Consider the following 27,138-nt stretch of genomic DNA (forward strand, 5'->3'; position numbering starts at 1 on the left):
ATTAGTTTATATGAATTTACAACAATAGCACTTTGAGTTCAAAGTCTTCTTTAAATTGAGTTTGAGTGATAGCACTGAGCTGTCTGAAGTAACCAGGAAATAGATAAAATATTGCCCTGGGGCGAACTTGTGTACTGTAGCCAAAAAATAAAGCAGAGCAAAAATACCTGGCTGACACATCATCGTTTTGCAGGTGACACGAAACGTTTAACTGGTCAGAATCAGGTTGAACTGGGCTGTTTAGACAATTACAGGGTCGACTGACGGACACACTAGACAGACTTGAAAATGATGACACTGAGGCCTCTTATTTATCTTAGTTATGCATCTGCTTCTGCGCCCACATCACACACTTAAACCCATCCTTACGGTGTCCCGTGTGGCCGCCTCTCTCCCTGCTGGAGTTGCTGGATTTTCTCGCCCTCCCGCCTGATCTCGGGGCAGCTAATCTGACGGAAACTGAACATCCCACCAGCAGCACCTTCTGGTCTCTAATTGCGTTCAGTGAGCGGCAAGACTCTCGGCTCAGCACACAACAGCCAGCCTCCATCAGCAGATGGCCTCCCTTGCACAGGTGTTCGCTCCTAGTTCTCGTGGGGGCTTTGGTGGTTGCCTCAGCTGTACCTGTGCAGTGATTTGACCAACTTATTGTTCTTGTTTGTCCGTCTGTTTTAATACAGAGGGAAAATAATGAGTAGTTTTTTTGCCAGGTGGGTTAAAGATGTGTGTGTGCTGAGGGAGCAGAGTTGGTCAAACTGTTTAATTTACTCTAATAATACTGTATTTATTGACCACTTTCATTATATGCCATATATGTTACATATAATTATACTGTCACTACTATAACCACCAATATATTTGTCTCAAAACGTCAAATTAGCAATGTTTTTTGTCTGTCTTTCATGCATTTTTTAACCATTTATATCTATATTTTCCTCTTTTATATACATGTACTTTCAATTTAGATTCAGTATTGGTGAAAACAACACAGCATGCCCTCGCACATACCATACATAACTTCCTATGTTTTGTAGACGTTTCAGTTGTTTTGTCCCCGTCCTGTAAGTGCCTGTGTTGTCTGTGTTCAGTGAAATAAAAATCACACACATTGAGCGTCGAGCAAAACCTGAAACATCTTTCCAGATAAAAATGACCTTGGTTAATGTGACGCAGGACTTGGTTTGGTCTGATGACAGCACCACGGTATGGAATCACAAACAAAAGGTGAACAACGACACCTACTCTTGAAGACCGCCTTTGAAGCACCATATTAGGTCAGGCACACGTGTGCCTGCGTTATCAGAGAGGACGGCCCATTGTTGTTAAATAGTACAAACAGGTTTCACCGCGTCACTTGTTGAGTTGTTCGTTCAACTACACCTGAAGTCGCCTGTAGCAGAGTAAGTCTATGTATTTATCTGTATTATAGATTTCATTTGCTTTTGTGCAGTTGTTGAGATGCCACTTTAATTACACAAATATAGCCAAAGCTGTCTGAAGTAACCAGGAAATAGATAAAATACTGCATTAAGATCTGATGATATTGCTTCGGGGGAAACTGACGCACCTTTATAGATCACTATCATCACTGTGATACTAAAAGAGATTTTTTTACAAGGCCATTTTTACAAGGTGCTGAAGGTAAGAATATTTCAGGTGTTGACAAAATGACCTGTATGGAAAGAAAACTAAAGTAAAATGAAATAAGTAGATGGGGCTGGAATTTATTTCATCATAATGGTAAAACAACGTAATTGTGAGAAGTAAGTTATGTCAATAGTTTAAAATGTGCTTGACCTAATTAATCTTGGTTTACCAACACAAGAGTAACTGGTAAAAGGACTGGAATGCCAATAACAAGCAGAAACACGCATTTGGTCTTTAAAAAGCTCCCCGGGGACATCAGCTGTTTGTTATATTTGACAGGTGCTCTGAACAAAACGAAATGATCATGAGCAAAACATCACTTTGGTAATACACGCATTAACTGGTGCAATGTCATTGCCGTGTCTCAGGCTGCTTCAGTTCATCCTTTTAAATGTGAAGCACTCCTTCTCTGTGGCGCGTGTAATTTTCTCATAATCCTGACACAAAGACAGGAGAGACTACAACTCCAGCAGCAGAAAGTAACAGCTGATGCTACGTTGTGATCTTATGCGTGGCAGTATTGTCTGATGCAATCTGAAACAAATATTGCCTTAAGAATGTACAGCGGTATTTTGTGTTCACGTATACACTCTCTCTGGACACAAGTGGCGGCTGACTGAGACCTTCTTTGTCATTTCACAGGACCAGCAGGTTGAATACTGAATGAATTCATTAAAATTTGACAACCTCGACTAAATATTCTGAATTCTCAACAATTCTCTGTATTTCTGACAGTTCACTTTTCATGAATGCTAATGTGTTTAAAATCTGTTTAATAGGCCGAGTCTAAATTTACTCTCCGTTTACTACAAGGCATGATATTTAACCCCCGCTGCTGAATGTCTAAATGTGTGTGAATGCATCCACACAATTTTGTATATGTGGACATGGCTGTTGTGAGACTCATTACGACTCAACAGCTGTCTGCCCAGGTGGTAAACTGCAGCTAAAGAGCTAAAGAATGTGTGGACTTATTGAGAGTACAAGTTCTTTCTTTGGTGAAAAAAGAGCAGGCATCTTGGGGCCCCCTTTTCTCATTTTGCTCTTTTCGTGGGGAAGAAACAGTTGCTTGGTTTTCCCATTCTGACGCTGCACCCCAGGATACAGGTCGAGCAAGGGAAGGAATGAAGAAAGGCATAAAGTGTAGAACACAATAGCATGCATGACACTACAACTGCACATCAGATGGTGATGCTCTGCCTCTCTGACCGTAGGTGACCATGGCGTGCCACATGTCGCTCAGCTCTCGCCTAAACAAGGCCGTGCGGCAGCAGTACATGAGCCTGCCTCAGGGAGGGAAGTGCCAGGTCACCTACATTTGGGTCGATGGCACCGGAGAGGGACTCCGCAATAAGACAAAGACTCTGGACACAGAGCCAGCCAGTATAGAAGGTAAATTGCCTTTTTCTTTTTCTGAGTTATTATGTGTTAAGTTAAATGGAGTCTATGGACATTTTTGTATGGAATGTGTTTGTTTAACGGGAGGAAAAAATGGTCCTTTTGTTTTCTTCAGACTGCTCCCATGTGAACAATCAGTACATACTGTATAGGACTTAATTTATGGGTCGTTCAAGACTCAGTTCCTTACAGTGTCCCGTGTGAGGAAAATGTCATCAAAAATTTTGCATGATTACTAATAAACAGAAAACCTGTGTACACAACACACTGTACACAACACAGCGTTCAGCCTTGAAAACAGGAGAACAAATATTTGTGCAAAACACAGGTCCAGTTTAGAGTCACTCTGTAAAATTCTGCTTCACACGTTGCAAACAAAGCAGATAGTCCTTACTGAGCTTAGAGTTAAATGACAAGATCCGCTTACACATTGCCCCTCACACAACCCACACAGAGGAAGAAATGAAGGAATTTACAAGCAGGTTGCTTTCTTTCATTTGTTTCCTGCTTCTGTTTTTTTTCTTCCTGTCCTCCTTTTTTCTTCCTTTCTCTATTTAACTGGCCAGAAAGCCTGAGAACTCAACTAACATTACACAATACATGTTTTTCACCCAAAAAACATTACATTATCCACAGTTGTTACAGTACAACTTGGTTCATTTCACTGGACTATTGTTGGACTATTTTTACTTTTGGTACGTGATTCAGTTAAGTTGTAAACGTACAGCGTTTGTCAGGTTACGCAGCAAACAGAATGTCACAAATCCAGTTTGCAACATTCCTACGATGGGAAGAGATGCTGAGACAGGAAATCTTTATCTCCTCAGATGTTCCCGAGTGGAACTTTGATGGCTCGAGCACCTACCAGGCCGAAGGCTCCAACAGCGACATGTACCTCATCCCCGTCCGCATGTTCAGGGATCCGTTCACCCTCGACCCCAACAAGCTGGTCCTCTGCGAGGTTCTCAAATACAACCGCTTACCTGCAGGTACACATCTCACATGTCTGCTCTGGGTTTTTTTTGCTGCTGAGCTCACGTCAGCCTGTCAGGTTAGGACAAACGGGCCGTGCTGGCTTTTGTTTTTGCTCATTAGAAACTAACCACCGGACAAGCTGCAATAAAGTGATGGAGAAGGTCAAAGAGCACTGCATTTGGTTCGGAATGGAGCAGGAGTACACACTTTTAGGAGTGGATGGACATCCTTTTTGCTGGCCCCCAAACGGATACCCAGGACCACAAGGTAAATTCATTCCTCTCTCTTCTCTCGTGAGAGGTACTGAAATGAATGGTACCACTGATGTATCACTGTAAAACCAAAGATGATGTGATTACTGATCACTAATGATTACTGTGTCCCACTTTAAGGCCCTTACTACTGTGGAGTGGGGGCTGATAATGCTTATGGAAGAGACATCGTGGAGTGCCACTACAAGGCCTGCCTCTATGCCGGGGTTAAAATCTGTGGCACCAACGCTGAAGTCATGCCGTCTCAGGTAAATGTCGGCGCTTGAGGGTGATTAGGCATCGAACCGGGATTCGTGTTTTACACTCGTTTCTTTCTTTCCGTTACTTCTGACTTCAGTGGGAGTTCCAGGTCGGTCCCTGCGAGGGCATCGAGATGGGTGACCATCTGTGGGTCGCGCGCTTCCTGTTGCATCGCGTGTGTGAAGATTTTGGGGTTGTGGCGACACTGGATCCCAAACCGATTAAGGGCAACTGGAACGGAGCTGGTTGCCACACAAATGTCAGCACCAAGGTGATGAGGGAAGAAGGAGGCCTGCAGTAAGTAAACTTCTCCAGTGAACCTCATTTCAGAATGAATGCTTTTAAACAACAGCATTCCCAAAGAGCCTAAAGGTAGTGACAATACCGCTAATGGACACTAGGTGCCGGTGCTCTCATGAAATATTAAACAAATATTTTTTCCACAAATCAGGATGGTGTGATTAGCTAAATTAATTTCTTGTAATCAGCGGGCTGTAATTGCTTAATGAAAAATCAATTAACAAGCCCAACTCCACTCTTTTGTCCACCTCCTTTTTTTCTGTCTTTTTTCTGAGCTAACCCTTACACTCACATCTTCCTCCACTTCCTGAAAACACATTTTTCGACTGATTAATTAACTATGTTTCCATTTGATTTTCTTGTGTATAAATGTTTCCATTTTGCTGATCTCAGGTTTTAGTAACCATACTTACCTACAGTGCTGTTTTTGCACCCTTCAGAATTTTCCACATTCTACATAAAAATGTTTATATCACTGTGTTTTCACACAAATCCTGAAAGTAGATAGCAGAGTAATAAGATGAAATCCTCCAGGCCACTGACTAGAAGTTACTGCAACGTTTAGTTGCTATTACCGCTGCTGAGTCACACCGGATGCTAAAAACAAATGTTCACTTACTTTTGCAGCTCATAGTTTTGCACAAATCACATATTTTCTTGAATAAATGCATGCAGCGGTGTTTGACTGGGTTCTCTTTGTCTACACTCAGGGCTTGTGTGGAAATCCGCTAATGTTTTGAGTCATTTTTATGCAGAAATGGAGAAAATTCTGAAGGACGCACAAACCTTTAAGTGGCACTGAAGTGTCTTTGTTGATAAATTATGCTGAAAATGGAAAAATGTATGCTCGAAAGAAATCTCTCTAAAGAGTGATTAGGTTTGAATTGTGATTATCACTATTATCTATTTAAATGTAATAGATGTTTTTGATAAGAACCACAAGTCAAGCTCAATAATTGTGCATGCTACAGGCAGGTCTGTGTAGTAACAAAGTTCCAGAGGATTGCGTTACTATTTTGACTCACTACTTTTATGAGGCCCACCATCTTTCCTAGCTTCAAATAACAGGTAAACATAGGGAAGCTTTCGGTCTGTTCGTCTGACTGTAAGCATTCTGTATGAGGTCATAAATCTTCAGTCATAGCCTGCCATCACATTTAATCAATCTTGTGAAGACTATAACATTCATGACTTTTAAAGAGACTTTGTTCGTGCAAAGTTAAAACAGAAGACCTCCGCATCACGAACTCACCCACCTCTGATCTGACGACAGGTACATCGAGGAGGCCATCGAGAAGCTGAGCAAAAAACACGCCGAGCACATCGCCATGTACGACGCGCATGGAGGCAAAGACAACATAAGGCGTCTCACAGGCCAGTACGAAACCTCCAACATCAACGACTTCTCCGCTGGAGTGGCAAACCGTGGCGCCAGCATCCGCATCCCACGGCAGGTGGGCCACGACAAGAGAGGTTACTTTGAGGACCGGCGGCCTGCAGCAAACTGTGACCCCTATACAGTGACAGGGGCCATCGCAAGGACCTGCCTGCTGCACTCAGAAGAGGAAGATGAAGATAAAAGCAAGTAGGAGGGAAGTGTAGACTTCTGTTGCTTAGATATATTAACAAATGTATGAGCTATCATCTGTCTGTGTTTACCTGACCCGGACAACACTGTCTGTAAAAAGGACATGTAGTCTGGATGTTTGTTTGTGTGACTATCCAAGAAACGCTATTTGTGCATATTTATCAGATCACTAGATTCTTTTTCAGGGCACATGTTATTCATTATTCATCATGAAAGCAATAATAGTAATTTCATATGTCCAGTGTTAGTGGGAAAAGTGAAATAAAGAGACAACAGAGCTGTGGTCATGTCTAATTTTGTTCCTGTGTTTACAACATGTCTTTAAAATAGAAAACTAAATAAAATGCATAATAAAAGTAATTTGTGACATTTTGGAATAATTTAAATCATTGTCAATAGTTACATTTTATGTTTTAAACCATAATTTGTCTTGTCAGAAGTCTTAGGCAGTGTTCGGATAGGATTTTATTTTGAAATGATTCCCGAAAGCACCGAAACCAAGCTCCATATTGTGATCCACATTTGAATATTGAGCCTTTTTTTTTTTTTTTTTTTTTTTTTTGTTAGTTGTTCTTGGCAGACTTTAATGATCCACAAGAGCAATTGCTTGGCCATAGTAGCTTAATTGTTATGAAAAGGGGAGCTATTGTAGAGCTGGACAGAGTAGGGAATAAAAGAAGTGTGCAGACAATTAAAACTTCTCTGTGCTGTGAATGTTGCAATTTTTAAATTTACCACTAGGGGGAGCCGCTGGATTAGTTCTCGTCTGTAACGTAACGTCGCATGAAAACACAGAGAACATGAAATGGATTTCACCAGAAGATAGAGGTCAAAGTGTCACAGTAGACTTCACCCCTCCTTATACAGGAATGTGCGAGATGTGGTTTGAAATAATGATGCATTAAACCATGAGAAGGTAAACATGAACAATGTCTACAGGTAGAAAATGAATGAATGAACGAATGAGCTTGTCTTCTCATTCAACCCATGGCACTGGCATGGATCCACCTCAGTCTGATGCACGGCTGACCTGACATATGGTGTTAACATCTTATCCCGTTACTCTCCCACGCATCATCTTCCCACTTGCTGCCTCGCAGAATCAAAATGACTCATTATTCAAGCTTTGTGAGGGAGGCGTTTCCTAACATTAGTAAATAAACAAGAAAAAAAAGAAGAGAAGAAACAGAAGGACTCTTTAGACTACATCAGATGCCACCACATACCCCATTTCCATGGATACGGGCTGTAACTTGGCAACCGCGGTGTTTGTCTGTCGTCATGGAAACATCTGTTTCTTACCAGGAATATTAGCTGGTGAAATGAGGACAGAGAGAAAGAGGAGAGAGAGCATTCAAGTCTGCCTCTGATGTAGTCCTTGTTTGATAATAATATAGCCATTAACACTACATTAAATGAAGTGAATATGGAGAAAGCACAATCAGATCACTTATTCCATGAGCCACCGCAACAATTGTGACTTGTACAGCTCAAACCGCCAAAGCTGCACATTCAGACAGGAAATACAGCCAGAGACAGGAAGTGCATGCAGAAAATGGGAAGTGCATGAGTAATGTGAGGGACTTCAAGGTGATTTTCATGCTGATCGGTGTTGGGGTTTTCTGTGCTTAAACTGTTCTGAGGAAGTTTTCGTCAGCGTGCAAACTATGTTAGGCAGTATGTGGCTCATGTGCTGCATACTGCCTACTGCTGTTGACTAGGCTAGTTAGCTGGTGTCTTCCAGTGTTTTACTTCTGATCTTGGCAGAGGGGAGAAGTGTTGGTTGAAGTGTAGTTGCATGTCCAATCACTTCTTACCTGCTGCTGTTGGCTAGGCTAGTTAGCTGGTATCTTCTTATTCGTTGCTAGTTGGTAGCTGGCTGCTAGTCTGCTGCTCTTTTTTTTTCAGCTGGACTAGGCTTAGATTGAGTTTTGCATCGGATCACTGCATAAGAGATTGTAACATCTTATCCTGTGTATTAATGAGTGTAGAGTGTGGCGTTGACGGGGACAGTGCAAAATGAAAATGACACCTTATACTTTTAGTTTGTGAAGTTTTAAACTATCATCTTCCACAGAATAGTGGAGAACAACTCTATTTCAAGGGCTTAGGTTACCACAAAACCTATATCTGCCATCATACTAACCTGAGGCGTGTCAAAGGTTAGGCATGACCATCAGTTTTACATAAAGCGTGTGTTGCATATTACTAATTTGATTCTCAGATGACAACAGCACAATGGCATTATACAACTGATGAATCTGATTATAGGTACCGAAATAACCGCCTGTGGTTTTAATTAACCTCGGAGAGCTTCACTGATGGTGCACTCTTAGACAAGCAATGGCAAGGAATGAACTGCTTAAAAAAACTTCTCTGAAATTTCAGTAACACTATTTCTGTAAAGTACTGTGAAATTGTGTATATCAGAAATAATCTGCGAGGTTAATCATTTAAATCATTTAAATGAGGGCCCCATAGTGTTGGATAACATAAAAGACTTAATGGTGTAATGAATGTTATAGTCTAAATGACACTTCTCTTTAAGTATATATTTCAGCTGGACAAAGCTGTGATATATACGCCGATCAGGCAAAATGTTATGACTACCTTCCTAATATTGTGTAGTTCTCCATTTTCACATTTTCTGAGTTGTTCTGAAGTTGTTTCCCAGACATTGCAGGGTCACACGATGGTCGGTGTTGTTTATATCTCCTGTCTGTGGTTTTAATGTGTGAGTTGATAAATTTCCTGAGATCCCTGCAAAACTGCTTAAAAAGATAAAAACCTAAACATGAATGGTAAACACACCTCTTGGAACACCCTTGTCCAACAATTTTTAGCTTTTAATTTACTGCTAGATGTAGTGTTCTTGCATTTTTTTATTTCTATTATTCAAATCAATCAATATTTTATTTATTTCCGAGTCCTGTAATAGCACCAGAGTAACCCCTCATCGCCATCCCCACAGTGGCATTTGAATTATGTAAAGGGTCTTCACCTTCAACCTGTTAACCTCGCCGACCATCTGTTATCTCACTTTCAGTGGTCGAAGTGACGTCACTGGTCAATTGGGGGAGGAGGAGGGGAGGGGAGGGGAGGGGAGGTACGCGGCAGCAGGTGAGAGCGCAGCATCGGAGGCGCAGAGCGGTGGAGACGCGGAGCGGAGCGGAGCAGAGCGGAGCAATGGGGAAGCTTCAGGAATTTGATATCACTTTTACTAACAACAAGGTGGTTTACGGGCCGGGGGAGTCGATTAGCGGCACCGTGAAGATACGAACCGGCAACTCTCTGCAGTACAAAGGTAAGCCTCCCTTCAACAAGGTTTTCACCGAGGGAGAGGAAGGGGGGAAACATGCCAGCGTGTCTCTCGGTTCAGCCAAGCGCGCACAGAGGCACCATGTAAATAAACTTTTCCTCCTTGTCGATGATGTAGGCCAGAGGACAGCGTGAATGCTTCGTGTTTGTTTGCCATTTGATAATAATAAAAAGGATGCAGTAACAGAAAACAAAAACGGTGCGGTCAGGGATATTTGTTGTGCCGGCCGCGCTGGGAGTGGACGCAGCGTTTCCACCCTCCACATGACGCGAACCACGGGTGTTCATCATTTTTTTGGTGTGCCGTTTCAGCGAGTTGTTAGGCTACTGCTGGCAGACAGCGCTGCTCGTAGCCCACATCCTGGAGCGCACGCTGCTTGTTGTGACATGTTGCTTCCTTGTTTTGTTTTTCACGAAACCTACAAATCGTTGTTTTAGGGACGATGAGAAGCAGAACAACAGGTGACATCGGTTAAGAAAACCGTGTAAACGCTGAATGCGGCTCGTTGTAACGGTTTATAATGGGGGGTAAAGTAGTTCAGCAAGGTGGAGGGCAGCTCTTGGAGTTGCCATGGGAGTACACAAAGAATCCATTGTGTGTAAGTGATCCTTGTGGGGACTCTTCCCTGATAATAAAAGGGCTGCTATCATCTTTAGCTGAAGCACCTTTTTCAGGGAAGGGAGCCTGGCACAGTGTATGTTAGGTATGTTAATTGACAAAGGCAGTAAATAAAGAGCCCCTCTGTGATGGCAAGGTGTTTTACTTGGAAAGAGTCTTCACTGTAAAGCAGTGAATGTACAGCATTACTGATGTGACAACGGAAAAATATTTAGTTTCACTGATTTTGCAAATATATATATATATAAATTCTGTTTTTTATAAAGATTACATGTAAAACAAGCTTTTACCCAAAAGTCACATTTCTTACTTAAATTGAGATTTCCGTGGCGCTTTCAGGCTGCCATAGTGAAATTAATTTGTCATAATGTACCGGCTGACCTGCAGCAGATTGCATTGCAGCCGAGGTCAAAGCCCCCGCTGAGCTCTGTTACAATGTAAGGTGTCAGGGCCGTGGCCCACCTGTACCTGACACCAGATGATATCCCCAAGTGAAGCCCTTCTCCGGCGGCCACTGTGCGTTGGAGTCTCCTCTGAGCACACAGACTGAAATAGAACTGCTTTGGTTCAATAGTCTGCCCTGCCTATACAGTATCTAATTATTTACTGATCTGGTCTTACCATCAAGTTTCACTTCTCTGCAGCTTTTTTGATTTTTTTTTCTTTTGATTTTCCAGCAACATGTGAGACTGCAGTGTGCTTTCGGTTATTTGTTCTCATCGCACAGTTGCTTGACAATGCCAATACAAAGTCCTGGCAAGGATTCTGGCAAACTGACATTTAACACAGCTAAAAGAAACACTGTTGGGTTTCTTTGACAAGTAATAACAATCTGCCGGGTGTTATTTTTCCAGTACTCTTAAAACTTACCACACCCACACTGAGGGAAAAGTGGCTTCAATATATTTAGTGATGTTTAAATACCACTTTTTGTCCAGTGAAGTACAAGCTTTTACATCTGGCTAATACCAGTACTGAGTACCTTGACAAGTACTTAATATAGTACTAGGTGCAGGGGTCGAGTGCTGTTGCTGTTTTTTTCCAGTTAAATGTCTTTTCACATCTGCACTTGAGGTTTTTCATCGTTGTCTGGATTGCAGGAGCTAAATTTTCTGATCAGCATCTCAAACTTGAGCCAGAACAGCTTAGTTTCCAGAAGAATCATCTGGTGAGCAGTCAGGAGCTCATATTCATACAGCCAACACAGCTGATGAGAGGTGGGAGACTGTGTTATCATGCTACATGTTTCTAGCATGTACTTCACTCTGGTGATGGGCTGGTTGAGCTGCAACTGAATGTCTTCCAGGCTGGAAGACATTCAGCTGCCCACCTTCTCCTTTGGGTTCACTGGTGGATAAGATGCCGTGCTGCCGCTGCATCCAAGCTGTGAGCTGATGTTGATTATGTATTGGGACCCTAGGCGTACTTAATACTATCTAGTTGTGTGGTTGCAGTTATATAACAACTGGTTTGTGTGAACAACATCAACTGGGCATTCTTAAATCTTATCACAACTATCCGTATTTCTAGTTGGATAATGATCTCCGAACAATATTGCTTTTGCCCATTTGAATTCATCACTATGTATTTGCTGGCACATCACACTGGAGGATCTGTGGTCCTCCTTTGTCTTTCCAAACTGAGGCTTGCCTACAAAAATATCTTTTAAAATATTCCCTTAGTCAGTGCAAAAGCAAAGGTACTCCAGCTGAGGGGCTTTCAGCTGCTCTCTTAATGTACTGCAAATGCAGAGGTTGCATTATGTGTCCAGTGACATCACCCCTCTCATCCTGAACTGGAGATGTTTCCATCAGTCAGGGAGTATTGAATCATTCTGCAGAAGGGAACCCTGTACAAGTCTGTTTAGTTAGACCGTGATGATTTCCTGTTCTTTCTTCTTTCTTTTTCTTGAGAAGAGAGGTGCTTGCTTATTATCTGGAAATGTTTCTTTTGTACAGTCAGAGGAGATTCCTTGTTCAATCCATCCGATCTTCTTATTAAATCAAGGGCGTCTGATTGTATCAGGTAATGAGTTGTGTGGTTAACAATCTGACCATTTGCACTTCCAGTACACAGACTTTCAGTAATGAGACAGATTGTTGAAAACTTTCTCCCTGGTCTACAGTTTAGAGTTTTACTAAAGCAGTGGACCTGAGCTCATGCAGTGAGCAGCCTGCTTTTTAACAGCAGCACGAGTTCCTCATTGTTTCATTGAGTTAATTCTGACTAACTGAAGCACTTGCTTCCGTTACATGTGGATTATTGTCATGTACACATTTTGATGTGAGAGTTGAGTTTTATTCATATGTTCTGTGGTGCGTCTGGGACGATAAACCACACGTGCTATCCATTACATAGACTGTGGCACCATGTGATCTGCATGGATCCTTGTTTTAGTCTTTTATTTAAACTGCGTGTCTGGTGTGTACAGTTACCAAGAAGTATGATGAAATAAATACAAAGGGGTATAAATAAACTAATACAGGCTTTCTGAGGCGCTGAACATAGCAGAGGCCAAATTCTCAGCCTCTCTATTATTGATGATGGAGACCATTAGACAGCGTTCACTATTGATCAGCCTCCTCACAAAGACAGTCATCCGAGCAAAGTCATGAACGTGTGAATGAAAGTGTACACATTATTTACACATAAAAGTGGACATGGACTGGAGTTGAAACCTGACTGACTCATGAGTCACTGGAAATAGTGTAAGCAGCACCTGTATTGCATCTAATGGACATTTTGTTTTGTATTTTGTCTATAAAAGTGACATTAGGGTTAGCCACTAGCAGGGTAGAAAAATTCAGATAGTCTGTCACTGCTGGAAAGTAAGTTTGGTCCTAAAAATAGACTAGGTATTGTGTAAATTTGTAATCTAACAATCGTTGCACAAAAGAGCGATGTCCTTCAGTCACCAGGCCGCTCTTTGTTTCAAAGACAAAGCAGAAAGTAGATTGTAGTAGAGCCTGGATTCTTGATGAATGTGGACATTTCACTTTTTCAGGAAAAACATTGAACTTGTCCTTTAATCATTTTTGCATAAACCACACCCTTTCATTTGCTGCAATTATGACATAATCTAAGTGTAAGCATTTATTATTGTCTGTAAAAGTTATATCACACTGAGACGAAGGTCGACTCTTTGTCGATGTCTTGCTTTCTGTGAGCGGCCTAGTTCTTACAGTGTCAAGACACCTCTCTAGTTCCTGCTGGACACTTCAACATTTTGGATGTTGAATGTCGGATAGAGAGATCTCTCTGGTTTGATGTTCAACTTAGCAAACCATTCATGAGAAAAGAAAGAGAAGTGAAAATAAAGAAAATGACGAATTTCAAAGGTCACATAGCAGCTTCTTCTCATTTTTCACCTTCCTTGAATCTGAATGTCGAAATACACAAATATTTTGACATCATTGCTGGTAGTTCTTCCATGTCAGTTTGGTGTGGCACGGTACCTTAATTTTAGCACTCAGGGCTTTTTCTTGTTGATGTCAATTCTAGGCATTGAAATACACAACGACAACGAGGATAAGATGATCCCTCATGGTGTAGTATTATAGGTTTGAAGCAATGGGCAGACTCAGCGTGTCTGTTTGGTTTACACTAGGGTTAGGGTTAGACTCCTCATGTGTCTTTGTCTGTTCTTTGTCTGGCAGCATGTATTGTGTCGTCACCTGATACAAGAGATGTTGCTGTATTGACACGGTATCTCTGCTTGTATGGACAGGTTATCCTACGTGGGGCTTAGCTCCATTCTGAGAGTTTATTTAAGGGTTAGGGTTAAAAATAAGTGAGTTCTTGTTAATGATGAATCCTTTTGACTTCTGCTGCTTTTGTGCACAGCCAGCAAAATCACAAACCTGTCCTGCGCCGCTTAGATTCATAATTCTGGGATTCTGTCCGCAGCTGTTCACTTGTTTCAGCCACGTTTATTCAATCCTGAACGAGTCCTCACTTGTCCACCCAGCAACAATCAGTTTAGTCAAAGACCATTTATTAACAACAACTTAAGATAAGCCTAAGCCATGTCTTACATCTCTCATGGTGTGGATCAAAATGCAAATATACTGGAGCCTATAATCCCCATAATGGCACTCAACCATATCTTTACCAAACCTCCCATGCCTCTTAAAGGCCCAGGTTTACGCCTGCCTGCAGTGAAAGCCAGGTAACATTTTTAATCCAAGCAACTGGGCATTTTGCATTTCAGCGATTATTCAGCTGATGCCACTTCCTGTCATCTGCTCAGACCACAGATCAGCCTTTCTCTAGATTCTTGATCGCCTTAAAGGATCTAACCCAGTTTCACTTGCCCACACCGTGCTCTCTAATCTATATGCACTTCTCACCATCTGAACCTTGTCTTGATGACTCGACGTTACAGGGCTTGTAGCTGGTCTACGCTCAGGAGTTTGACTAAAGCTTGCCCCGAGGGTGTCTGATGAAAGGTGTGTCTGAAAACCAACGGGCTCAGTCATCATGACCACATCACCTCACATGACCTTTAGAACACGGAATTAACAATATAACAAAAGTCTGTTCCTTTAAATCCAGTCACGGCTGGTATTTCACTACTACTCAAAATCCATTAGGGAATTCTCCTGCTACTGCTTTTGCTCACCCTAATGCAAAAATTTCGACCCCTTATGGAATCGCTATTACTTGTGCTAATACTGCAGCTGTTACTACAGCAGCTAGTACTATGACTGCTAATGCTGTTACTCCTAATACTGGTGCCATAGTATATATGATATATAATAGTATTATATAAAAAAAGTTATAATCCGCAGGGGTTCTTGAGGAGCAGTTCAGGCTTTTCTGCATACTTTCAGTTTTTTTGTCTCCTTAATATCATCGTCACAATGGACTCCATGCACGAACTTGAAACAAAGAAGAAAACCTCCTGACTTTGCCGTCTTTTGTCTTGGGAGGAAGAATGTGACACATGATTATTCAGAGAGAATAGCAATGACTCAGAGCGACTCCATTCTCTCTGCGGCCCTTCACTGAGGGTGGGTGGCATCGATCCACATGTACTTCATCAGTCAGTTCACTGTGCCCCTAGAAGTGACGCTGTCAGCTGGGCATCTTTGCACCAGCTGCTCCGTCTCCTTTTGGACTTACTCATGTTAATTATAAGTATCCTTTGACCTTGATAACCAACGCACTGTCTAACGTCACAGCTGTGTTTTTAGGTCTGCTGTAAGAGGATTCTCATTCCTCCTGATAAGCCCGGACCCACCCATGATCACTCCCCCTCTTCCTCTCTCTGAAAAGCTGCCCCACTTCCTGTGTGGCAAAAGAGGAAAAGAGCAAAGGCGGTTTGCAGAAAACAATGTCACTCTTTTGTGAAGTGGAATATAATATTGATTAGTGCACGATAAGAGAGAAACTACAGATAGAAAACGTGTCAGCTGGTAGATAAGAATTTGGTTTTGGCTGTGTATATTCAGTGTAATGTAATGGGATGTGGTCATGGAGGTCTGTGTGAGTCATCACAATCCAAAGGAAAAAGCAGACAAACCCAGATAATTGAAGCCTTCATTGCTGGCTTTCCCCTACTGTATTTGTCATCGTCTTGGTTTGTCTACGACCAGCTAAAATAAAAAATAAATAAATAAAGATGGAACAAAGAGCAAGAGGAGAAAGTAAAATACATAGTTGTTAAAGCACCAGATTATTTCTATTCCAAGTGTGCTGTTTTGCTAATTGTGGGTTGTTTTGATCATCCCGCTTGGATATGTCCTCTTTTATTGTTGTACTGTGTGAGGAAGGTTTAGCAGTGAACTTGAAAAGGTGAAAGCACTTTCCCTGCTTTTTAGATTATTGTAACTTCAATATCTTTGGACTCATGCTGCTCTGGCCACTTGAGCGCTGTATAGACTGAGAAGCTATCCATTTAACAGTGACAGTGATACAAGAAATACTCATTGCCTTGTTCACTTTGAGACTCCACAGACTCAATTTCCTGCTTTCCATCTCTGTTATCGCTTCCATTTTTGTATGTCGTAGTTGTAAACAAGTTATTGCTGGTTGACCTCTATTCAAATGACAGGGTTCTTGGCGTGTGGGACATTGTGTGTAGGCTGGAAGCTGCAATGGGTTAAACACGTTTCCTTTCCTTTCCTTTACTTTCCTTCTCTCTTGTCACTTCGCTGCAGCCGGTCTTAGAGAGCTCTGCTGTCCAGACGTGGTTTTCTGGAAGCCTTCAGCAACTGCTTCACCTAGAAAGGAAAGGGCAGTTATGACAGTTGTGAAACCCGCAAAAAGGCATGTATCTATGACGTGGAGCGTATTTGGTAACTAACATCAGTGGCAGGGGGTTGCTTCTTCAGATTGTAACTAACGGCAGAAAGGGACTGATGATTTAGATATGATCACTCATTAGAGGACTGTGTTGCATCTGAAAATACAGTAGCAAAGCAGCTGAAGCGCACCCACGAGTGTCAGCTGTGATTATTTAATTGTTATAGCAGAGTCTGAAGTTCAGTGTTGGCCGTCTGCTGATCCAGTATCAGTAATGACACAATCAGAACCAGTGTTTGGACACTAATAAGTTACAGGATAGTTACTCTCTTACTTAATCTCCTCACCAAATGTGTTGCAGATAGGGTTTTCTTTATAATGTGATGAGTTGTAGGATCAGAAAAACACCCATGAAACGTCATCCCAAGTCATCAGTGGTTTCTTACGGGCCAACATCTACTGCCAGGTGTGTCTCCAAGTGATTTCAATCTACCGTAACCCTTGGACTTCCACACTAGGGAATACGATTAATCACGATTAAATATCATTCATTTTTTATCTACATTATTAGAGTGTGCTGCAGACTGAGTATTTTGACACATCATTATTAAAATGTTCACACAATTGTACAGATTCATACAACATAAATACTGAAGCTGGATGATGTATATGTTCGTGCTATGGTCATCTGATCAAAAGCGCTATATCTCAAAAAGTAGAAAAGCCACAGCTTAGATATTTGCATATGTATGATGTGTTCACACAAAGGCAATTTTTTGTATCTTACAAATTGTCTAATAAAAAATGTCTACTAATACTACTACATAAAAGTTGAGCTTGTAGGACTAGATGGTATAATCCCGTAGATATAGATAGATAGATATAGATATAGATAGATCAACTGTGTGGTTACAATGCCAGTAAAAGGGTTAAATTAATTTACTAAGACCAGCTCCCTAAGGTGTAGTTCATTTTGCAGTCGATACCAAACAGAGCAACAGTCCTTAAATGCCCCTTTTACTCAATCTAGTATAAATATAAGGAACAGGTAGCAGTAATAGGTCCTGAGACTGAAAACAGTATCGTAAAAAATAAAAAATAAGATGAGAAAGAGCTTTAAAAATTGCAAAACCTCAGTGCTCCATGGTACACAGCACCCAGTAAGCACTGCCAGAATGTATATATGTGTTTGTCCAACATTTCTATAATCCAGATCAGTCATGGTCCTCTGTAAGTCCAGCAAGAGTTTATTCCAAAAACATCCATTTAAACCAGCATAAACCTCCCAACACCACTCAGCGCTATCAAACTATTATTAAAGGTTTCTTTAATATCGTTTGAACTAAGATTAAAAGGAGATTAAAGATAAATATGTTGCCTATGACTAAAAACACATATAAAGAACATAGAGTGGAAGGAGGCATTGCGTTTCATTGCACTGATTAGGCTCATATTAATTTACCTGCAGACGCTTCTTTAGGACATGGAGGATTTTGACAGTAAACAAGCTTGACACTGTGCAGTAACGTTAGCTCCCGTCTCTGATTTCAAGAGTAAGATATTGTTTAATTCCCAGCACAGATAGGCTCTCTTCTCTGACATCATAGCAGTCTGCCTTGGCGTTGTTGACTGGTTGCAGGCTTGGCACACTGAAATCTCTGAGTTTGATTTGATCTGCAAATTAAAGGAGGTGCAAATTCAAACACGAGCAGCCCGTCTAGATGGCTTCTTGAAAACCGTCCCACCAACAGATTTGCAGATGTGCGCTGCTCTGAAATATGCACTGAAATGATACAATACAGCAAAGTGTAATATTCTGCATACAAGATTTTTACTGGTTCATTTGAGACAAGATGTTTTAGCAAATAATAATATAAATACAGATGTATGGATAGTTGGTGCCATTTCTTGACCTTTAATTAAAGTTAAAAATAATTTAATTTCACTTTTACTTTTTCACTTTTAATTTCACTAATTTCACTTTGCACAGAGACTAATACTGTTTGCCTTAAGGGTGTAACCAATCTGAAATGTGGGTCTTTTAGTGACACAGATAGCATCAGTGTGACTCTAAGCATCCAAATACCAGAAGAGAGAAGTAATAATTCACTTTTTGCTACGCATGTGCGTGAACTAGCTGCCAAATGTGTGAGGATCCTGTTCTGAAAGGCAGAATACAGAGGCATTTGTATCCCGGCCTTCTCAGGTCGTAATGGCCGTTTGGATTTGAGCCTAATGCAGGGTAATGTGGAAATTTCATGGCACAATGGGTAATGTGAGTACATAATACACACACTCCTGGATTCATGATGTAATTTCTGCAGGGATAAGCCTCTTACATATGCATGCAAACACACGCAGGGATCCGTGTGTACTACATGCAGCTACGCTCAAACACATGCAAACACAAACGACATAAACTGGCCAGTGGCTTAGAGGTGCACGGAGCTCGGGCTGATCCTGATTACAGTGAAGTTGGAGCGGGAAACTGTGTGAGACGAAATTTTACATAGTCAGCATCGCACCACTTGAGCTACAGAGGTGGGCTTAATTAACAAAGCAGTAAGTGCTTTAGTGAAGTGTTATCAAATGCCCTGACAGGCGTGAAACTTGGCATTCATTTTTATCTTTGTTTCCCTGAAGCAGCTTACAATACAATGTTTCTGTGTTACACAGAGATAATTTAGGACGTGTTTGAACAGAAAGCCCAGGACCTGTTCTGCTGCGGGGGGGATTCCCATACCGGTTGGCAGTAATAGATCAAAAGATCAGGTGGCTGTGTTTGACATGTTTCACCGAGAGGCATTAGGGAGGAGAGATGGAGAGATGTTGGAAAAGTGAGAGGGGCTAATTGTTTGGAGCGCTTAAAGATTTAATGAAGGTAGTAAATGTGGCGTCGGATTACTGGGCTCTCCTGTGGTAAGAGGTTGTGACCTATGTGGTTTGTTAAAGAAACTAGACATAACAAAAGGTTTTAGAAATATACAGGGGACATGTTGTGAGGGTGTTTTGTTATTGTGGATTTGTAGCTATTGTCAAAGTTACTATAAAATACAGTTGTAATACTCAGAAAACTGAAAACTCTTGTCAGTTTGAGCTCTGAGCTCGCTGATAAATAAACCTGTGCGTTGCCATTTTGTACATAAATGTGTTTCTGCTAATAGTGCCGACACAGGATGGTTTGTTCACTTCATATTTGCATTGTCAATGTACACTACCAGTCAAAAGTTTGGACACACCTTGTCATTCAGTTCAGTGGGAAGGTGCGTCCAGACTTTTGTCAGTGCCGTGTTTGACCTAACCTTGGACTCATAAACCAAGCACGCAAGAAATTGCAGCACCAGAGAAGTTACATTAGTGGTATGAGGTTTCATGTGCATGTGGTCAGATTACTGAAATTTTTTATTTTTAGACTTAAAACGTGTCTCTGTGGTTAGTTGTTGTCTAGTGTTGTTTTCTTTTGATTTCTGCTAGTTTAATTAATTGACGATAAACACACTCGGTCAGGTTGGGGCTTTGACAAAATGAACCACATGACACATATGTTCTTGGTTTTCATATATGTGATTCCAACCTCATCAACAGCCCATGACTTGCTGACAGTATTCGTACCCTGCTGGTATTGCACCACTTGCACTTTTTCTGAAGAATCGGAACAATACCAAACTCAGAATAAATATGAAACCACCTAAACAAAGAACGGAAAGTGGTGGAGTTGTCAGGTTCAAAATAACCTTAATAACCATGTCAATTATAGACCTGATCATTCTCTTTGGTATGAATGCACTCTTTCGTCACATTTTTTGATGACTTTCAAGGAGGGACAGAAACTTGGGGCAAAAAGAATGGTGACTGACACAACTTTTCCATTGGAGACCTTAAAAGGGTTAATGATTGCTGAAAGGCTCCAAACAATGACTTGTTCAAACAACTGTTTGACGAAGTGAACAAAGCCAGAATCTATGTGGGTCCATCTTTGTCATCTTGTCAGTAGACTTTGGGGAAGAACAAACTTCTTCTTTTGTTGTATTTTCAGTAAATGAATTTGCAGTCGACGCAACCACTAAACCTCAACATTGTGATGTTTTCGTCCATTTAAGCTCACATAGCTGATATCAGATCATTCTGAACATACTAAGTTGAGATGGGATCTCTAATCAGAATGATTTCAGTCAGGTTAGAGAAATATGTAGTTGTCCAGTCTTATCGCCCAGACACTGCTTTGGGAGTTTCCATATCTTGTTATGCTGGAATTTGTAAGTGACGTTCGGTGAGCCTTTTAGCGCATGTGCGGAATGTTGATCAATTCAGACAGACGTTTCTAATGCCATTATTCACTCTCCTGACCCACTTCAACGTGAAACCCAACTCGCTGTGAGGAGTCGGTCTATTTTGTCTGAGAGCTCAAGGGTTTCCCCGGGCCTGCTTTGATCTTGTAAAGTCCGAACCTTAAACAAACTCACAGAGGCTTCTTTGTGTTTCAGGCTGTCAGCAGAAACTGGACTCGGTGTAATCAGTGTAAATAGTGAACTGGTATTATCAGGCCAACTTCCCCTCATGCTTCCTCGCTGACCGCCAAGCACACTCATTTTCCCACGTACTGACGCAATAGACAGCAAGGTCTGAGTTAACGGTTTTATCCCATGGAGTGGACAGCTTGTCGCCAAAATCTTTTCTCTCACTCTCTGTTTTAAATGTAAATAATATGGCAGAGGAAACAACAACATCATGTACAGTAACTGGTGGGTACGGTATTTTCCTGGGAATGTGTGCCCTGAAGGAATTGAAGAGAAGTGGCAAAACGTTTATGAGGAAAAGGCTGTCCTATGGGAATAGGAAGGAGGTCACAGGGAATCAACAAACAACGTGTAGACAGGAGCCACAGGAAATTAATGTTGTTGACATTTCTGATTAGCTGACAGACAAGTAAGATAATGTACGGTGACTCGTCAAATTCAATCTCAAAGTTGTAAATTTGCACACAGATAAATGTAAATCTGATTTGTGCAGGTGTAAGGAATCTGCAAACACACAGCTCAAGATATGTTTTTCATTGGCACCTCATGTAGGCCTCTACATCTTTTTCCCACTCCTGCCGTGGTGGAATCTGCAGCCCTTATCTCAGGCTTTTTCTGCCTAATGTACGGTGGCATAAAGCAGTAATCTGTTCTTACCTTCCAAACTTTATCTACTTTCATCTGTACCACACCTTCCCACACCCTTCAGGACCCACAGATATTCTCTTATAACCTACATCAGAGAACACTTTGATTCAGTTAAACACAGCCGTCATGTTTAGGGAGCTAGTCTAGCGAGGCTATCTGTTACACCACGTTCTCTGTCTCAGTGTCTAGATTTGTGCAGTCTAATGAGTAGTAGCACCGAGATCATCTCCGCCTACGGGCACTCTCATTGAACCGTGGCGAAGACCTGGACAGACTCCAGTTATGGCAACAAATCCAGACAGCTGCTGAGTCAGAGCAAGCTCTGCCGCTGTCTTTTACCGCTGCCTCTTACTGAGCTTCCCTCAGCTCCAGGCTGTGGTTTACTATGGAGAGAAATGGCCTCGGGGCGTGGGTTCCTGTAATGGCAGTTTGAAGGTAGTTGTCAGCGTGACAAAACCATACTACATCTTGGGAGCAGAGTTGGCAGTGTAGGACTATACAGACCTAGGTGGTCAGGTCTTGAATCATTAGGGTAACATCCTACTTGGATTGACGCCTGACCCAGGAAATGTCTCTTGAATCCTGCCACGCCACAATAACTGAAATCTCATTTGTGTCTGTGTGGGCCCCTCTTGTGTGTAAGTTTATAAGAAGCATACTGTAAGGCTATGTTAAGTTCCAGTCCGTGATGTAGTATAGTATAGTATATTGCGTGATGGTGTGTCTGCATCATAGTCAGTGGTTTGACTCAGTTAAGTGGCCATCTGTGTGTGTCCGCATGCCCAACAAGCATGGGGGAATGCAGAGCACATGTTGGAGCCTGAGTCTGAATCAAATAGACGTATCCTCAAGTGCGCTAAGAAGAAAAAGGGTTCCTTGCCGGCATACAGTGGAGCTGACGTAATGGAAGCAGTCACTCCAGATGGGTGGACGAGATCGTCATGCTTAGGATGTTATCTCCACCAACTCATTCTCTTTGTCTGGATTCTACCAGTCATCTATGATAACAAAAGAGCTTACCTGTTACTTAATATTTCGATTACAGGTGTTCTTTAAAAACAGTCCTAACGGCTGACATTGCCCAGACTTGTTTTGTTGTTGTAATCCATCAGTGAGCCACTGTTGTGTTGAGCCCATTTTTGGATAGTTTTGGAAAGCAATAAAAGTGTTGGTTTTTATATGAACAAATCTTTGTGTTTTATTGTTGTGTTTAGGTCTATCAAACTGTTCAACCATGTTGACTCAAATGCGGCCTTCAAATTGAGCTTGTGGTTATGACATGGGAAGTCCGTACACAAAATGCTTGGCATTCAAGTCATAATGTCATGAGGACACCGTTAAGCTGATTGTTTTGGCCTGTTGCTTCCTTCATTTGATTTTGCCAGTGAAGAGAAACAGGAAGTCATAGCGTAAGACAGGATGTGACATGCAGTCAAGGGTGGAGGCCAGAATGAAACCTGCACCACTCCAGTGAGGACTGCACCGTTTATGATGTACCCACTCAACTGCTGCAAGGCGACTGGTGAGATCTAGAAACCACCTAGGCTAACAGTTAAGAAAGCTAATGGCTGAGTAAACCAATGGAAGAATTGGAAAAGCATAATGAATGATTGAGGCTATTGGGAATATCAGTATACAAACAAAATGTCCATCTACCATTCCTGAAAACCTCAGCAAACATGACTTAAAAGTCGTAAATACCATTTGAATGGACTTTCCTCACAGGAAGCACAACGCCATTTGAAAGTGGCAAAAGACACAAAGAATTTATTTGCAAATGTGAATGAAGAGATTGGTGTACTGTGACAGGCAGTGATGTCCAGAGAGGAAGGTGTGAGCAAGTATTTGCAACTCATCTAAAGCTTCGGACTACAAATGTGATATGTTCAGGTTTTCTTTGGGTTCCTCGGTCTTATGACTTCCTAAAATGTCACGAGTGATAGGACATGGCATTAATTTAGTATTGGCTAGTGGTGTTAGCAAATTTGTCTTTGAATAAATTCTGCATCTGTGGTTCCTGGCTGAGAGAGCCTAGCACACTGCAGCTTGAGAAAGCACACGCGAATAGACAGAACACAAGCAAATTGAGAAAAGGTTTAGGTGCTTATAACACCGGCAAACACACAAATAAGATGATTTAAATTTTGATTTGATTTGATGTCTTATTGAACACACGATATACTATATACTTTTAAGACTACAGTCTATACACTTTATACCAAAATGTGATGAAACATTTTGTTGAACAACTCTGGACATTAGGGAGGATATTCTTCAAGGATAGCAAATGTTATATGGTTATACACATTCAGTTAGCCTGATTTTCACTTTCTGTTCGCTAGGTGTTTGAGTGGCTAGATCTTTCCTTGGTATTGCATCCAAAATTTGCTCAAATGCTGTTTTTTAAAAAAAAATCCATTTCTAAGTTTAGGCTTTAGGTTATTAGAGACACATTTTTTGAAAATCATCCTTTTTATTCTTTTAATATTCACTCAAGAGTTAGAGTAGATAATGAAATTAGATATGGATCGGCATAAATTAATATAATCAGTAGTAATTCTCACTATAGTCCACCTTGAAATGAAATAATCCTGAATATACTGGAGCCACGCAAAAAGTCTGGAGTTAATTTTCTGGACTTGGTGTGTAGTGGAACGTGGTGACACGTCATCTTCATCTGAATGTGCGTCTCATCAAGTTCATCATTACCCGTCTTGATCCATCTGGATCCGTGTGTCTGTGGAGAGGCCTGGCTGCAGGCAGACCCAAGCAGCTCTTCTCTCATGACAGAACTAATCATTCAGCTTTGGTGCAGCTGCTCTTCCTGCTCTTCCTGTTGCTGCTGCTGCTGCTGCTGGGGATTTTTACAGATTACCCCTGCGCTGACCTTTCATGGATTGAACTCTTCATTTTTCCACAACACACAGCTGTAAATAATATTTCACTGCATTAATGGCACTCTTTCCTGTCATACGTTTGTGCTTTATCTGTCCTCTGTGGTCTCCTGTGAAGTGTGATGACTCACACTTTATGTTAATAATGTGGACTATAAAGGTATTGTTCTTTTCAACGAATGGGGCAGATGGCTGGAGAAGCAGATTGCAGAGTTTAATTAATGGCCAAATAAATGGGCGTTTGTCTGCATGGCTGAAGGGCGCCGCCTCGTTTTCTGAGCTTCAGAATTTTTTTTTTTTTTTGTACCGGCAGCTAAGGTCCCTCCACTTACCCAAACTGTGCCAGCAGCCCTGCCGGTGTGGAGAGCTCAGCCATCTGCCACTTTGAGAGTGAATGAGTGTGTGTGTGTGTGTTTTTTTTTTTTAGTGCCAGTACAGAATTCTGTGCAGTTTGTGAGCCTGCAGTTGGTGACACACAGCTGGTGGCGTGATAGTTTTTAGATTAGTCTGTGGTAATGTCTCTTATGGACACAGTTTTCATCAAACTGGGATTCTTGTTGAGTGTAGTGCCCAAATGGTTTGGGCTGGTTTAGGTTGGTTTGGGCAATATGATGGCAACCGGGAGACATTTTGTCTGCAGAAAGAATGCTTTCACATTAGGGCACCAAGGAATACACCGGAACTCGAATACAGCTGTAACTCACATCCCTGATCAATCAGTTCTATCTTGTTGATAGATCGATTAATACATTGATTGATTTACCAATAAATCACCAATTTTTCAATCATTTTTATTCAGATATTTTTTCATAAGACATATTACAACGTGTTCCATGCAAATCAATTGGACTTGTAGTATGTATATACTGTGTGTATATACAGTGTGTATATAAAGGAAAGAATAATAGAAAGACAGGTGGCAGCAAAATATTTTCAACAATATTAGCCTGAATTGTCTGTCTGTCTGTCTGCTTATCGAGAAATAAGGCCGTGGCTGCAACTTCTCTCTGTTTAATCCTCTGGCTTGTGTCACAGTTTTGGTGTGTGTGTGTGTGCGTGTGTGTGTGTGTGTGTGCGCGTGTGCGTGTGTGCGTGTCAGGAGGTTTTCATTTCCTTGCAGACAGATCGACAGAGAGACGAGGGGGCTAGAGGGAGGGGTCGGCCCGGAGAGGGAGAGGCTTGTTGTGTTCACACCACAGACGTGCAAGGCAGCTACTCTCATGAACATTTTTTCTCATTGGTAGTGGATATTTGACGTCAACCTAAGTGTGAAGACTTTTGTGCAGATTGAAGATAATACACCATCAAAGTCTGAGCTGAAAGTAAGACCGTTTCCTGTTCTCTGAGCTGCCACACGAAGGTACAAAGATACATAGATAGATACTGGATTCAGTTAAAAAAGAATAAAAAGTACATGCTTTTTGTTCAGTTGCATTCATGCGTCGTGTTGGCACGTCAGTCATCTTGATATGACCTCAGTTTTGTCAAACCTGCCACTAGCGTCACTAGCCCCTGCAGCAGAATGTGGATCTAAATCAACACTACTGGTGAAGCGTAATCAGTGCTGCTCTAAACCAGTCAGACCTGAAGCGTCCAGGCTTTTATTTGCAATCACCTCTTCAGTTTCACAGCATCTCCACAATAAGGTTATTCCTCCTCTTTTCCATCTGTTGACACAAACACTTATTCGCAGCCTGTCTGATAGATTATTCATCGCTGCTACAGAATGCACATAAACAAACGGCTGAGGCCAGTAATGATTTACCGGGGTGTCCCTGTTTGTGAGTCATTTTCATGCTAATCAGTGTGTATTGTGCTGATAGCCTGTATTTTGCATGCTGTGGTGCCCAAACTTTAATTTTTTTCATTGTACATTGTCTGGTTGAAGGCTAACAATTTACATAGGAAGTTTGTCAAAGTTCTTTACATAAAATATTTTATTCCTTATTCAGCATCTTTGTGAACTATTAGTTGAGTAAAAGGATCAATGCAGTTTTAGACTCAGCTTCAAACTACTTTCTGTCTTCTGCGTCCTGACTGAGTGATCAGATCGCAAGTGGCGAACTCAGAGTACAGATGCTCACACATCCAGTGACGCACTGAGATCTCGAGATCTGATCACTAAAACCACATTTGGAGTTGGTTTGTGACGACGTTCCTGCACCCGTGTGAACACAGATGAGTTCTGGTCACGCCGACAGGTCGTCTGCTCAGCTCGCAAAACAAGTGGAAGTGATGTCAGTTCAGCGGTAATGAGAACCTTTTAAAACATGCTTGTAGCTGGTTACAAACTAAACAAGGAGTTTAATCTGAACAGGGGAAAACTTTACAAGTGAAATGATTATATATGAGAACGTTTCGTTCTGTCGTATAAGCATGTGCATGTGATTTATGCTGATGTATGCAAATTAGCCATGTGAACGTAAGTCACTGTTTCCCCAACAATGACTCATTCTCTATTACTTATATTCTGAGC

At 41.5% G+C, this 27,138-nt stretch overlaps 2 protein-coding genes across 3 annotated transcripts in view; both read left to right on the top strand.

Moving 5' to 3' along the window:
- Nucleotides 1-1,311: 1,311 nt before the first annotated feature.
- On the top strand, nucleotides 1,312-6,703 carry LOC124996215 (glutamine synthetase-like). Of its 2 annotated transcripts, none has more exons than XM_047569013.1 (7): nucleotides 1,312-1,400; nucleotides 2,862-3,039; nucleotides 3,873-4,034; nucleotides 4,141-4,287; nucleotides 4,413-4,540; nucleotides 4,630-4,829; nucleotides 6,106-6,703. In XM_047569013.1, the coding sequence occupies exons 2-7, from the start codon at nucleotides 2,868-2,870 to the stop codon at nucleotides 6,419-6,421; spliced, it is 1,125 nt and encodes a 374-aa protein (XP_047424969.1). In that variant the 5' UTR covers nucleotides 1,312-1,400; nucleotides 2,862-2,867; the 3' UTR covers nucleotides 6,422-6,703. The 2 variants fall into 2 exon arrangements, with proteins under 2 accessions (XP_047424969.1, XP_047424968.1); XM_047569012.1 differs by lacking the exon at nucleotides 1,312-1,400 and adding an exon at nucleotides 1,623-1,641.
- A 2,839-nt stretch (nucleotides 6,704-9,542) lies between these two features.
- The window catches only part of arrdc1b (arrestin domain containing 1b), a 37,164-nt gene continuing 19,568 nt past the window's right edge, over nucleotides 9,543-27,138 (top strand). The window contains exon 1 of the mRNA XM_047570104.1: nucleotides 9,543-9,724. Within this exon, the coding sequence (XP_047426060.1) occupies nucleotides 9,607-9,724 (118 nt within the window). The 5' untranslated portion in view covers nucleotides 9,543-9,606. The remainder of the gene's footprint in view (nucleotides 9,725-27,138) is intronic.

Source organism: Mugil cephalus, chromosome 19, assembly GCF_022458985.1.
Source record: "Mugil cephalus isolate CIBA_MC_2020 chromosome 19, CIBA_Mcephalus_1.1, whole genome shotgun sequence".
Lineage (NCBI taxonomy): Eukaryota > Metazoa > Chordata > Actinopteri > Mugiliformes > Mugilidae > Mugil > Mugil cephalus.

Bases quoted from the DNA above. Each gene is read 5' to 3' on its own strand.
- LOC124996215 (XM_047569013.1), top strand. From the start codon at position 2,868: ATGGCGTGCCACATGTCGCTCAGCTCTCGCCTAAACAAGGCCGTGCGG. The intron at 4,541-4,629 runs GTAAATGTCGGC...TTCTGACTTCAG, and splicing joins CTGAAGTCATGCCGTCTCAG to TGGGAGTTCCAGGTCGGTCC. The intron at 4,830-6,105 runs GTAAGTAAACTT...ATCTGACGACAG, and splicing joins AGGGAAGAAGGAGGCCTGCA to GTACATCGAGGAGGCCATCG.